The sequence below is a fragment of the Sorex fumeus genome, unplaced genomic scaffold, assembly GCF_029834395.1.
Source record: "Sorex fumeus unplaced genomic scaffold, SorFum_2.1 ptg000094l, whole genome shotgun sequence".
NCBI classification, from domain to species: Eukaryota; Metazoa; Chordata; class Mammalia; order Eulipotyphla; family Soricidae; genus Sorex; species Sorex fumeus.
In genome coordinates, this window is record NW_026606151.1 from 21,431,906 (window position 1) to 21,445,970 (window position 14,065).

Genomic DNA, 14,065 nt, shown 5'->3' on the forward strand with positions numbered 1-14,065 from the left:
CATCGGGAGCTCAGACAGGTTCCAGAAAGGCCGTTTGCCCCCAGAGTGGTGCGCAGATGCCCCGCCAGTCACCTCAGTTTACTGGGAAAGAGCCTGCGGGTTGCAGAGCAGAGTGGGGAAGGCGGAGGCGCTGGGCCGCTAGGGGCCCTGGGTGCGGCTCCCGGCCAGTCCCCACCTTCCCCACCATCCCTGGACGCGCCCATCTCTCCGCATCCCCCCCTCCTGCCCGGCCTTCCAGGAAATTCAGCCTGGGAGGCCACGCCCGACCCGCCCGGTCTTATAAGGCAGCCGCTCAGGCCAGGTCCGCAGACCCCGCGGAGAAGCAGGTAGAGTTGCCGGGTGCCCGGGAGCTGGGAGGGGCACGGGGATAGTCCTGCTTTCGGCCCCCCGTGCTGCGTGGAGTCCAGGCTGGGCTTGTCCCTTCCCGGCAGTCGCGGACCCGCCGGCCCGCAGCCTCCACCCTGCTTGGTGGCCAGAGCCAGTGAAGGCGGGAGTCTAGGTCAGCACTGACCCCGCAAGGAGGGATCCTGTTTCCTGGCCCCTGCGGCCCCTGGTCCCGGGGACACTGAGGAGGGACAGGAGAGAACGGGTGTGGCAGTGGTCCTTAGAAGGGGTTGCGGGGGAGACTTGGGCCCCTGCAGCCCAGCTGCCCTGGAGACCCCCGTCCCCGGCAGTGCTGGCCAAGCCCCTCAAAGCAGCGACTGGCAGAGCTGAGGGCTGTGGGGGGTGGGCAGGGGGGTGACCTCACTGGCGGGCTGGGCCGCCGGCCTCTCTTCTGTCCCCAGCCAGATGACCATGGAGCCGCTGAGCACAGCCAACACCCTCTTCGCGCTGGACCTGTTCCGCGCCCTGAGCAAGGACGACCCTGCCGCCAACATCTTCTTCTCCCCCTTGAGCGTCTCCTCGGCGCTGGCCATGGTCTTCCTGGGCACGCGGGGCAGCACTGAGGAGCAGCTGGCCAAGGTCAGGCCAGGGCGGGCAGCTCCCTGCTCTCTGACATCGGGGTCATGGTGTGGGTGCCGGGGCAGGAGGCAGAGGGGCTGGTCCCAGTCGCGGCCCAGACCATCTCTTCAGAGCATGCTGGCAGCAGTCATGAGCCAGCCCTCGGGTGTTCGAGGCGGGCAGTGAGGACAGCTGGCCTCGGTGCTGTCCTGGTAAGGACCCTCTGGGACTGGGGCTTTGCGTGGGAGGCTGTCGCTGTGCAATACCATTCAGTCGTGGGTATCCCAGCAGATCCCCAGGCCGCTCTGTGCTTCCTGTCCTCCCTACTTGGTGTCTGGCTGCAGGGGTGGCCCAGGGACAGCGAGGGCCAGGCCCTGCATAGTGCAGCTGCAGAATCCTGTAGCAGGAGAGGCGCTTGGTGGGTGCTCCGGGTTCACTCAGGGCTCACTCCCGGCTCTGTGCTCAGGGTCACTCCCGGCTCTGTGCTCAGAGACCCAATGCAGTGCTAGGGTTAGAACCAGAGTCAGCTTCGTGCAAGGCATACCTTCCTCCTACCGCGGACCCTTCCCCACCCCCCATCATCTTGGGCCCTGAGCCACAGTCAGTGGTGGGGGGTGGGGCACTACTGTATTGTGCTGAGAAGACAGATTCCAACTCTGGTCTGGGGACCCTCCACTTCCCCTGTGCCTGGGAAAGGTGCAGCAGCAATGAGAGTCCCTGGAACACACCTGCTCAATCCCTGCCCGCCCCTGACACCTGGGGTGGGAACCCAGCCCCAGGCTCAAGGTCATGAGCTTGTTCCTCCTGGGAAGCTTCTACTCTTAACCTTCATGGAAGCTCAAACCCTCCTGCCACTCACGGTTGCCTCTTTCATGCATTCCCCGCACCCCCGTTTACCACTCACACTTCCCTCTTACAGATAGGCTCAGCTGCTAGCCTGCTTCTTGCATGGCAACAGGTCCATTGTAGCCACTATGCAAACATTCCCTCTCAGAGGGAACACTGGACTTCTGTACTCAGAGGGTTTTTCTTCTTCCTCTCTCAAGCAAGGAACCAGCTTGTAAGCCCTAACGAACACTTGATTTGAACTTGATTCGCAGGAAACCAAACTTTTGTCATATTCTTAGGCTAAACAAGTTGTTTTTTCAACAAGTGACTTACTGCCGCTCTTTGAGTGATAAAAAGAAAGTCCAAGGTATTGTGCACCCGCATAGGCGTTTCTGATTGCTTATGTCTGAGAAACTTGAGTCAAATTATATGCAAGAGCAGTAGGCATAGAGCTCGCTCATTTGGGGTTTCTTTTTTTTGGGGGGGAGGGAGAATGGCAGATTTGTAGAACTATTTAGTTTACTAATTCATATTTGTGGAATTGCAAGTATAAAAAAACTCATGCAAAAGCTGCCTCTAATATTTGAATCCTCATGTTTCACAAAACGATATATTTTATATTCTTTATCATTTGTTCTCCTTGGAAAATAAAGTGTTTGGGGATGAAGAGATAGTCCAGTGGGTAAGGTGCTTGCCTTGCATGAGATTGGCCCAGGATCAATTCCTGGCACCCCATATGGCCCCAGAGCACTGAAGGAGTCATCCCAGGGTTCAGAGCTGGGAGTAATTCCTGAGCACCACTATGTCTGGCCGCACAATAAAGAAAATAATAATAATAATAATAATAATAATAATAACAATAATGTATTTGTCAGAGAATCGTCCCTAAATGTAATTTGAGGAAAGCAATTGCAAGGTATTATATTGTAACAAAAAGTAAACAGGTCCAAAAAGAATGTGTTCTTTGTGTGTGTGTGTGTGTGTGTGTGTGTGTGTGTGTAGTGGGGGGGGGGGGCTTTGGGTCACACCCTGAGATGCACAGGGGATTCTGCTGACTCATGCACTCAGGAACTACTCCTCGTGTTGCTCAGGGGACCATATGGGATGCTGGGAATCGAACCTGGGTCAGCTGCGTGCAGGGCAAATTCCCTACCTGCTGTGCTATCGCTCCAGCTCTGTCCTTTATTATAGACCCTTCATTTTGACATGGTGGAGGAGATTCATTCAAGATTCCAGAGTCTGAACGCTGATATCAACAAACGTGGCGCTTCCTACATTCTGAAACTCGCCAATAGGCTGTATGGAGAGAAAACCTACGACTTCCTCCCCGTGAGTACTTAGTGCTGTGTTCTGCAGTTCCCGAGGCTGTGCAGAGGTTTTCCCACACACTCAAGCTAACAAGTCAGTTCAATTTGTAGAAGTGCTTAGAAAACAGGACTGGAGCGATAGCACAGTGGGTAGGGTGTTTGCCTTGCCTGTGGCTGACCCAAGTTTGATTCCTCTGTCCCTCTCAGAGAGTCCGGCAAGCTACCAAGAGTATCCTGCCCGCACGGCAGAGCCTGGCAAACTCCTTGGCGTATTCAATATGCCAAAAACAGTAACAACAAGTCTCACAACAGAGACGTTACTGGTGTCCACTCAAACAAATTGATGAACAACAGGAGGACAGTGCTACAAGCACAGCTACGGTTTAGAAATGATGCATGTTTAAAACCCAGTGGCCGCTGTCCCCTACTCATTGATGGGGTTTCAATCCATGTTCCTGCAGGGGAGGGTCGAACCCCGGTGCTCTCTGAAGGTGACACTGACCGCTGCTCTCCTCACCTTTGACCAGCATTTGTGTTTTGATGAAGATTTTAGTCAGAGTTTAGGGAAGAATTGGTTAAGTTTTAAAAAACACTGGAATTCTGCATGCTTAAATTCTGTTTACACAGTAGATGTGTGTGTATGTGAGTATGTGTGTGTGCCTGTGTGTGTATGTGTATGTAATAAATGAGTAGAAGAGCTAGAATGAATCACATGAAATTGATGTTTCTTAAGGCAATTTTTGTGGCATTGAAAGATGTAAGAAAACTGCTTCTGTATGTCATTGCATTTATTGAGGACATTTCTGTCTTTTCTTCTTCTTCTCCTTCTCCTTCTTCCTTCTTTCTTCTTGATTCTTCCTTCTCCTTCTTCTCCTTCTTCCTTCTTTCTTCTTCTTTCTTCTTGATTCTTCCATCTTCTCCTTCCTTCTACCTTCTCCCTTCTCCCTTCTTCCTTCTTCCTTCTTTCTCTTCTTCTGTAGGAGTTCTTAACTTCGACTCAAAAAATGTACAGTGCTGAACTGGCCAATGTGGACTTCAAGCACGCATCTGAAGATGCAAGGGAGGAGATCAATGCATGGGTCAAAGGACAGACTGAAGGTAAGACTTGGACGGACCACCCACCTCCCAACAGAGTTACAGCAAAGTCACAGCACTGGAAACTCTATGACATGTCATTGAAGACACTGTCTAGTTCCCACCCAAACACTTATCCAAACCATATTTTTGAAAGTATGAAATGTTGAATGTAGGTAAAAGAAATAAAAATCAGGGAGGGAATGCAGTGGGTGCCATATTATTCAGTACTCAAATGCAAAGAGTCACCTTGAAATGGTGAATCATTGTTTCCGATCTCTGGGATTGGGCATTTTTCTTTCCCCAACATCACATCTAAGAAATAAGATGTGATAGGCAGGAGTCAGTCTTAGTAGATCTCACTGAGTGTGGAGGTGACTCAGGGCCCCCGGTTCTTTCACGGAGGATCCATAGCCTGTGTGACCAGACACATGTGGTCGTATGTGGTGCATAGTTCTGTAGGACGCGCTCCTGCATTGTGAATATTTATCTTTCTCTCAAAAATAAACTTCCTGGTCGAGTGATAGTACAATGGGGAGGGGCTGGCACATGGCCAACCTGGGTCAATCTCTCGCATCCCATATGGTCCTCCCGGCACTGCCAGGATCATTCCTGAGTGCAGATCCAGGAGTCATCCTTAAGATCGCCAGATGTGTCGCAAAAAAGCCAAAAAAAGAAAGAAAAAAGAATCCTGGAAGCAGTTGAAGAATTGACACTAGTGATTAAAAACATCTCGTGGAAAAATAGTTTGTGTTCCTAAAAAGGATAACTGTTCACAAAACAAACTGACTAGGGGGTCACAGTCTCCAGAAGGAGGAGACTGTCTGGCTTTCCAACCCTGTGCACAGGGCCATGGGTCACCCTGACTGCCTCAGGAGTTAGCCTATTCCAGAGAAACACAAGCCGCTCTTCCCCAACTTAGTACCCAGTGGAAGGAAAAGGAAAATCAACGCATGTGCTTGGATTGCCTGTCAGTGCCCCTGAAGGTGCATAGTAGAGTTTAAATTCTCATCTATGTTTTTCACACACACACACACACACACACAAAAAAAAAAAAAAAAAACTTGATCATTTTAGGGAAAATTCCGGAACTGTTGACTTCAGGGATGGTTGACAGCATGACCAAGCTGGTGCTGGTGAATGCCATCTACTTCAAAGGGAAGTGGCAGGAGGAATTCACAAAGCAGGACACAAGGGAAGTCTCTTTCAGGCTGAATAAGGTGAGAATGTCAGGATGCACCCTGCACTCTGGGGGTGGGGATGGGGGGACTTGGTGACTCTCCAGACACTCTGTGCTCTGTGGGGGCGTGCAGCTGTTAAGGGGCACTTGCTTTCCCCCCTGTGCAGAAAGACACCAAAAAAGTGAACATGATGCGTCAGAAGAACCAGTTCCCCCTGGGCTACATCGAGGCCCTGAAGTGCCGCGTGCTGGAACTTCCCTACCAGGGCGAGGAGCTCAGCATGGTCATCCTGCTGCCCGATGACATTGAAGACGCTTCCACGGGCCTGAAGGAGGTGACAGGGCCTCGCTATGGGCTTCTGGGAACTCGGCTCTTCCTGGTCTGATCTGCCGGCCAGTCACAGTTCACTGACTCAACTTTTCTTTCTTATTCTTTGTAATTCCATGATCAGCTCCTACGGCACCGCCAGGAGTAATTCCTGAGTGCAGAGCCAGGAGGAACTCCTGAGCATCACTGGGTGTGGCCCAAAAAGCAGAAAAAAAAAACTAGATCTTTTTCTATTTTCATCTGAATATTGGCAGTTACTTTAGCTCCATAAGGCTCAAAGAACAACGCAGTCATCAATCAGAACAGAGCAGGAGAAAGGAGCAGAAGAAATCTTTACAATTTCCCCTTGTGTCACAGAGCTAATTATCTGATATGTAAGCTAGCAACCCTGGCCCTCACTGGGATGGGTGGATGCGGAGGTGACTAGGTGGATGGTTGGATGGATGGATGGATGGATGGATGGATGGATGGATGGATAGATGAGTGGTTTATGGGTGGGTGGGAGGCGACTGAGAGGCTGGATGGGTGATGAGTGGTTGACAAGGACCCATACCCAGACCTCTGAGAGCTGCAAATGCAGCTGTCATTTCATCAGTACTTGCTGAAATAAATTTGCACTGGACACCAAGGGAGCTCATTAGCAACTGATTATATGGATCCCTTCATCCAAATGATACTTAATTGACGGAAAAAATTGTCTCCAACTCTTTCCTTTGTCCATTCAAATTCCAGATCGAGGAGCAGCTGACTTTGGAGAACCTGACAGAGTGGACCCTGCCCGAGAACATGCCCGTTGTGAAGGTCAACGTGCACCTGCCCAGGTTCAAGCTGGAGGAGAGCTACATCCTCAATGGGGCCCTGGCCCACCTGGGGCTGCGTGATCTCTTCGACAGCAGCACGGCTGACCTGGCGGGCATGACCAAGCTTCAGGATCTTTTCATTTCCAAAGTGGTACACAAGTCCTTCGTGGAAGTCAACGAGGAGGGCACCGAGGCGGCAGCGGCCACAGCGATTATCTCCAAGACCTGCACGCTGGCACCCGAGGAACACTTTGTCTGTGACCACCCCTTCATCTTCCTGATCCGTCACAAGGCCTCCCGCAACATCCTGTTCCTGGGCAGATTCTCCGCCCCGTAGAGGACAAGTACCAGCTTGGTTAAGTGTCCTTCTGAGGTGGCAGTTTTCTTGAATCTTTACCAATAAAACGACTACCCAAGCCTCAGTTTTAATTTCATTTTGTTTCTACACTATTAGTAATTAACACCCATTTGGCTTTGGTACAAGAATCTATTTCATCTATTTTTATATTGAAAAACATAAATGATGGCATTTGAATGCATTCAGTTAATGAAAATGTCAAGGAAGAGACCAAATTCTTGACAGCATCAGGGTTTATGGAATCACTGTCTTCTCTCAACGGCAGGAAAAATGCAATTGTGTAATTTATTTTACAAGTAGAAGTTTGGGTATAATGACATGGAGACACTTTGAGTTGAAGGGAGACTTAAAAAGAACTGTTCAGTTGAAAGACAAGATGATACCCTGTGCCAGGCTGGGAGGTTATAAAATGTTCCTTGATCGATGTTCCACCATTTTTTCTAAATAATGTGTTCTATCACAATACTCCAGCTCCTGATTATTTCATCAAACAGCCTCCCCTTTCTGTTCGAGTACAAGGAGCTTAGGTTTATCAGGTTGTGTTAGGACGCGGATCGAAATCTCCCTTTAACGACAAAGAGACGCCAGAGACTTCAAACAGCAAACAGAGTTTATTGTAAGACTGGCTAGCCATGGTCCAACTGCCTACACAGACACGCAGGTCCAGCAGGTTGGGTAAAGACCCCGAGCTTCTTCAAAGAAGATCTTTTATAAGCCCTTCTAGGCCGTTACAGCAGAGCCTGCGCATTTCATAGCCAATAGATTTGTAATAACGCATACTTTCCTAACCAATCCAATTAAGGGTAAATCACATCTTAGCCTATAGTTTAAAGATCAGCATTTGCATCAGTGCTTAGGAACGTCCTAGTTTTTAGGGCAGTCCTGGGTCTTGCGACATGGGTCTTGTGAGAGACATCTGGTTTTCTGGTCTGACCCCTACCCCCGTCACGTGACTTGCAACTCCAGGCATCTGTATCTGAATTCCTTGCTCAGGGGCAGACAAACCAGTTATTTTGCAATGCGCGTCCCTGTTGAACTAAGCTAAATTAATTCTGGTGGTGGTCCATTTTGGGCCTGTCCCTCACAGGAGGAGTCTCTGAGATAATCTGGTGGTATATATGGTATTGTAGTAATATACACCAGAAACGATCATTTAAAAAACTATCATTGATGGGGGTGTGGTGCCACCAGCAGGTCAATCTGTACCTGTGAGGCAAGTGCAAGAGCAGCCTGATGGTGCTTCCAGACTTACAGATACCCCAAAATTGCTGCTGTGCCTTTGGCCAGACCCCAAAAACTTGGGGCAAAGTTTGCCAAGAAAGTAAACGGCCAAAATTAGGTATGTGGGAAACACACCCACAAACCACCTCCAGCTCAGCTATATAATTGGAGCCAAGGGCTCCCTGGATCCTGATTGAACTGCTTAATGGCCAGGATCCCAGAGACTCAGAAACAAATCTCGAAACCCCACAGATTTTCGCAGAAATGTGTCCGGTCCCTGCAGTACGTTACCGGTGCTGGGCCAACCCATGTGGGAATCGGTTTCGTGCATTGGCCTGTTCTCCCTGGCAGCCCAATAGCCAACATCCTTCAGAGGCCACTGGACAGTCAGGTTTGGGCCCCCAGTGATGAGACACATAGGGCCTCGTGGGATAGGGGTGGAGCTGGGCCTGTCCGCCCCACCCAAACGAGACTCCAAGTCATTGCCCACGAATGGCCTCTCTGGCTCCTGATCAAGCTGCTTAACAGCCATGATCCCAGAGACTCAGAAACAAATCTCAAAACCCAGTGGCTTTTGGCAGAAATATGTCTAGACCCCGCAGTAAGTTACTATCACCGAGCCACCCCAGAGAGGAAAGGGTGTTGCCCTCCACCTGCTCCCCCTTGGAGGCTCGGTGGCTATCATCCTCCAGAGGCCATTGGACAGTCAGGTCTGGGCCCGCAGTGACTAAACTTGTTGGGCCTTACAGGATGGGGGTGGAGCCGGTTCTGGTCTCCCTGTCCCAACGAGACCCCAAGTCATAGCCCATGAATGGCCTCTCTGGCTCCTGATTAAGCTGTTCAACCACCATGATACCAGAGACTCAGGAGCAAATCTCGAAACCCAGTGGCTTTTGGCAGAAATTCCGCCAGATTTAAGTGTCAAAATTTCAGAACTTCAAAATCGCATGGCCCTACTGCAGCCACACAACATCATATGTTATTCATAACCAACAATCAACTTCACTTGATCACTTGACTTCCTGTTAATCATCAATTTGCTTCAGCGGGCGCCAGTAACGTCTCCATTCGTCCCTGTCGCGTGCTAGTGTAGCCCAATGGCGTCTGTACACTCTAGGAACACGAAGAGCCTCAAACCGATCATTCATGATCTTGATGAAGAAGTCTGACCATTTGGTAGGTGGGCGGTCACATGGTCTTTTGACATCCCGTAGAATCCAGTCAGTAACAGCTCTAGTCCAGCGGTCATCTTTAAATCTCTTACGTGACCAGCCCATCTGATTTGTAACACCTTTACAAACGAGACAGCGTCCCTGATTCTTGATTGTCGACAGAGGTCAGAACTCCGGATTTTTTCTCTCATTTGAGTTAAACGTGATATTCCAAGCATAGCTCTTTCAATTCTTCTTGGGAGATCTGAATAGCATTCTCATCCTGTTTGCATAGGGCCCAGGTCTCTGAGGCATATGTTAATGCAGGAAGAACAATGGAATCAAAGAGATGTGCCCAGAGCCGAAGGTTCATCATCCTCTTAGCTATTTCTTCGATGCACTTGAAGGCGTTCCAAGCTGCTCTCTTCCTCCTGCGCAGCTCGGGTGCCAGGTCATTTGTCATGTTGAATTTTCGACCTAGGTACACATACCTGTTGCATTCGGAGATGGTCATTCTGTTGAGAGCAAATGGGGCGTCAGGAACGAGGCTCTTTCTCATAAACATTGTCTTCATAAGATTCCTCTGTAGTAGCAAGCATCATCCTCAATGGGGAAAAACTGAGAGCCTTCCCTCTAAGATCAGGGACGAGACAAGGATGCCCACTCTCTCCACTGCTGTTCAATATAGTACTGGAAGTACTCGCAATAGCGATTAGGCAAGAAAAAGATATTAACGGCATTCAGGTAAGAAAGGAAGAATTCAAGCTCTCACTAGTCGCAGATGATATGATACTATACTTAGAGAACCCTATAACCTCCACCAAAAACTCTAGAAACAATAGACTTGTATAGTAAAGTTGCAGGCTATAAAATCAATACCCAAAAGTCCATGGCTTTCCTATACGCAAACAGTGAGAGAGAGGAAAGCTACATGAAAAAAACAATCCCATTCACAATTGTGTCCCAGAAAATCAAGTACCAAGGAATCAGCTTAACTAAGGAAGTAGAGGACTTGTACAAAGAAAACTACAAAACACTACTTCAGGAAATAAAAGAGGACATGATGAAATGGAAAAATATTCCCTGCTCATGGGTCGGGAGACTTAGCATTGTCAAAATGGCAATACTACCGAAACCATTGTATAAATTCAATGCAATTCCTATAAGGATACCCATGACATTCTTCAAAGAAATGGAGCAAACACTCCTGAAATTTATATGGAACAATAAGCCCCCGCGAATAGCTAAAGCAATTCTTGGGAAAAAGAAAATGGGAGGAATCAACCTCCCTCACTTCAAACTCTACTACAAAGCGGTAATAATTAAAACAGCATGGTACTGGAACAAAGGTAGAACTGCAGACCAATGGAACTGGGTTGAATACACTGACATCTCCCCTCAATCATATGATAATCTAATCTTTGATAAAGGTGCAAGAAATGTGAAGTGGAGTAAGGAAAGCCTCTTTAACAAATTGTGCTGGCATCACGGGATGGCTACATGCAAAATAATGGGCTCAGAACTCTGCCTAACACCATGTACAGAAGTAACATCAAAATGGATTAAAGACCTCAACATCAGACCAGACACCATAAGGTACATTGAAGACAAAGTGGGCAAAACCCTCCATGACATTGAGGCTAATGGTATTATCAAAGATGCCATGCCACTGGCCGAGCAAGTGAAAACAGAGACAGATAAATGGGACTATCTTAAACTAAGAAGCTTCTGCACCTCCAAAGAAACAGTGACCAAAATACAAAGACAGTCTACAGAATGGGAAAGGATATTCACCGAATACACATCTGACAAGGGGTTGATATCAAGGATATACAAAATACTGGTTGAACTCCACAAGAAGAAAACATCCAACCCCATCCAAAAATGGGGCAATGAAATGAACAGAAATTTTCTCAAAGAAGAAATCTGAATGGCAAAAAAGCACATGAGAAAATGCTCTACATCATTAATCATCAGGGAGATGCAGATCAAAACCACAATGAGATACCATCTCACACCTCAGAGACTGGCCCACATTCCAAAGAACAAAAGCAACCGATGCTGGCTCAGATGTGGCAAGAAAGGGACACTCCTTCACTGTAGCTCTTAGAAAAGATAAAGTCATGAAATTTACATACAATTGGTACAATATGGAAACTATCATGCTAAGCGAAATGAGTCAGAAAGAGAGGGATAGACATAGAAAGATGGCATTCATCTCGGGGATATAAAGTAACAAAATATGAGATTAATACCCTGGAATAGCTGAGATCAACATCAGAAGGACTACTCCATAGCTTTGAGGCTAGCCGGGTATTCTCAAGGAAAGGGCAGTTCAGATAGAGAAAGGAGCACCAAATAAAGGGTGTTTGGAGGATCCTCCCAGGAGGGGAGATGCATGTTGAAAGTAGACTATGGACTGAACATGTTTGCCACTCAATGCCTATTTTGCAGACCACAACACCCAAAAGGAGAGAGAGAACAAAAGGGAATGCCCTGCCACAGAGGCAGTGTGGGAGGGGGGGTGGGGGGGATATTATCCATGGTGGTAGAAAATGGGCACTGGTGGAGGGATGGGTATTTGATCATTGTATGACCGAAACCCAAGCACAAAGATTTGTAAATCTACAACTGTACCTCATGGTGCTTCACTAATTAAAAAAAAAAAAAGGTTTCTCTGTAGTCCCACCTTTCCACACTCACGGTCGAAGACGGCCAGTGTTTGCGCCGCTTGGCTAATGTTTGGTGCTATTAAAACAATGTCATCAGCAAAGCTAAGGTGGTGTAGTTGCCAACCATTTACCTTCACTCCCATTTCTTCCCATTCCAGTCGTCTCATGATGCTCTCGAGGGTGGTACTGAAGAGTTTCGGTGAATTGGTATCACCCTACCGAACCCCTCTCTTGACAGCAATGATTACTTCTTTGTAGAATGGTGAGATCCTGGTAGTGAATCCGTAATACAGTTCATGGAGGATCTTGATGTATTAAGCTTGAATGCCCTGATTGCTAGGGCTTCAATGACCACTTCCATCTCAACAGAATCAAAGACCTTCTTTAAATCAATGAACAATAGGGAGAGCGGGATCTTGAACTCCTGAGAAACCACAATGAGCTTGGTTATTGTGTGGATATGGTCGATATGGTCGATGGTGCTGAATCCTTTGCAGAACCCGGCTTGCTCGCATGGTTGTCCTTCATCCAGTGTTCTACCAATCCTATTTAGGATGACTCGAGTGAACAACTTGTAGATGACAGACAATAGGCAGATCAGGAGATAGTTGCAATGTCATGGATGTCTCCCTTCTTGTACGGTAGTACAGTACTGTTGGTTTTCCATTGGGACAGAACCTTGCATTCAGACAGGTAGCATGTGAAGAGCCGAGCCAGCGTATTGATGAGTGCTGATGGCAGGTTCTTCAGGTGTTCAGGTCTGACCTTGTCTGGGCCGAGTTCTGTTCATTTTTTCACTGACAAAATGGCGTGTCAGATTTTGAAAGGGAGAACATTGGGAACGACATATCCATCCTGTGGAATTTGGTATGTCGGCAAGTGGACATGGCTATCAAAGAGATTTGAGTACAAGTCAAGGATAATCTTCTCCATTGCCCTTCTGGATGAGGTGATAGATCCATCAGGACGCCAGAGGGCAGTCATCTTGGTCTTGTAGTTGGCGAAGGACAGGCGTGCGTTATGAATACTTTTCCCAACTGCTGCCGCATCTACCAGCACTTCTGCTCTTCTCTCTTTGAGGTCTTCCTTGATTGCATCTCTGCACTGCTTTGCGAGCTCTGATGTTTACTTGCGGTTGCATGAGGCATGCGCTAAACCACGTTGGCGAATAAGCTCAAGAGTTTTCGAAGACAGGCTTTTTTTGTGGCTATCTCTCTCTTGGCGCTCCTCACACAATCATGGAGGTGCTGAACCAGTCGGTCGTATTCCTCATCAAAGTTGTCAACAATGGCATCTTGCCATGTTGCCGCAATAGTGCCAAAGAGCTCCCAATTGGTGGTCGTTCTGGGAGTTCTCTTTTTAAACTTTGCAGCCCTTTCTCCCCGCTCTGTGAAGTAGAATTTTTCACGAAGGAGATGGTGGTTCGATCCCGTTTGGAATTTTGGGACAACAGCGACATCGGTCAGGCAAAACTATTGATTGACTATGATGTGGTCTATTTCCTTGTGGAATTGTCCACTGGGAGACTCCCATGTCCAACGTTTAGATTCGGCCTTCTGGAATCTTGAGTTACCATGGATGGTCTTGGTTGACATGATGAACTCAGACAGTCTCTCACCCTGTTTGTTCCATTCTAGGCCATGGGTCCCGATGTGAAGTTCTTCAGCTGATCTCGGTCCTATCTTGGCATTAAAATCACCCACAATGATCTTGTAGAAGGTGCGATCTTCTTTATAGAACTTCTCCAGCTCCATGTAAAACTTCCCAATTTCTCCTTCATCATAATTAGATGTTGCTGGGTAGACAACGAAGATAGAAACTGCCAGCAGTGAGCCACATCTATTCAAATGTAAACGTCTGATTCGGATTGTTAGGCATTCGAATGAATCAAATGCTCATGGCCAAGTTTGTGTTGACAAAGACACCGACGCCTCCGACACCTCTTTTATCGCATGTTCCAAGGAACAATTCTTCTCCAGTATCGAAAACGGCATGATGAGATTGGTGCCTTCTTGTCTCAGTTAGACCATTGATGTACTTGATCTTTCATGCTTGTACCATCAAGTCCTCGATGGATGCATCTGATGCTAGCGTACGTGCATTGAAAGTATAAACAATCATTTTTGTATTCCTTCATTGTGGCAGCCTAGATCGGCCTTGAGATTTTATTGGCCTCTCCTTCCTCATCCTTCTCAATGGGTATC

General features: G+C 47.9%; 1 protein-coding gene across 1 annotated transcript; it reads left to right on the plus strand.

Moving 5' to 3' along the window:
* Nucleotides 1–283: 283 nt before the first annotated feature.
* LOC130040431 (leukocyte elastase inhibitor-like) lies at nucleotides 284–6,796 on the plus strand. Its single transcript, XM_056132509.1, has 7 exons — nucleotides 284–326; nucleotides 786–963; nucleotides 2,962–3,099; nucleotides 4,058–4,175; nucleotides 5,229–5,371; nucleotides 5,499–5,666; nucleotides 6,392–6,796. The coding sequence occupies exons 2-7, from the start codon at nucleotides 790–792 to the stop codon at nucleotides 6,794–6,796; spliced, it is 1,146 nt and encodes a 381-aa protein (XP_055988484.1). The 5' UTR covers nucleotides 284–326; nucleotides 786–789.
* Nucleotides 6,797–14,065: the final 7,269 nt, after the last annotated feature.

Excerpts from the sequence above, each read along its gene's own strand:
- LOC130040431 (XM_056132509.1), top strand. The coding sequence starts at position 790 with ATGACCATGGAGCCGCTGAGCACAGCCAACACCCTCTTCGCGCTGGAC. Across the intron at positions 964-2,961 it reads CTGAGGAGCAGCTGGCCAAG|ACCCTTCATTTTGACATGGT; the intron begins GTCAGGCCAGGG and ends CCTTTATTATAG. Across the intron at positions 5,372-5,498 it reads TCTCTTTCAGGCTGAATAAG|AAAGACACCAAAAAAGTGAA; the intron begins GTGAGAATGTCA and ends CCCCCTGTGCAG.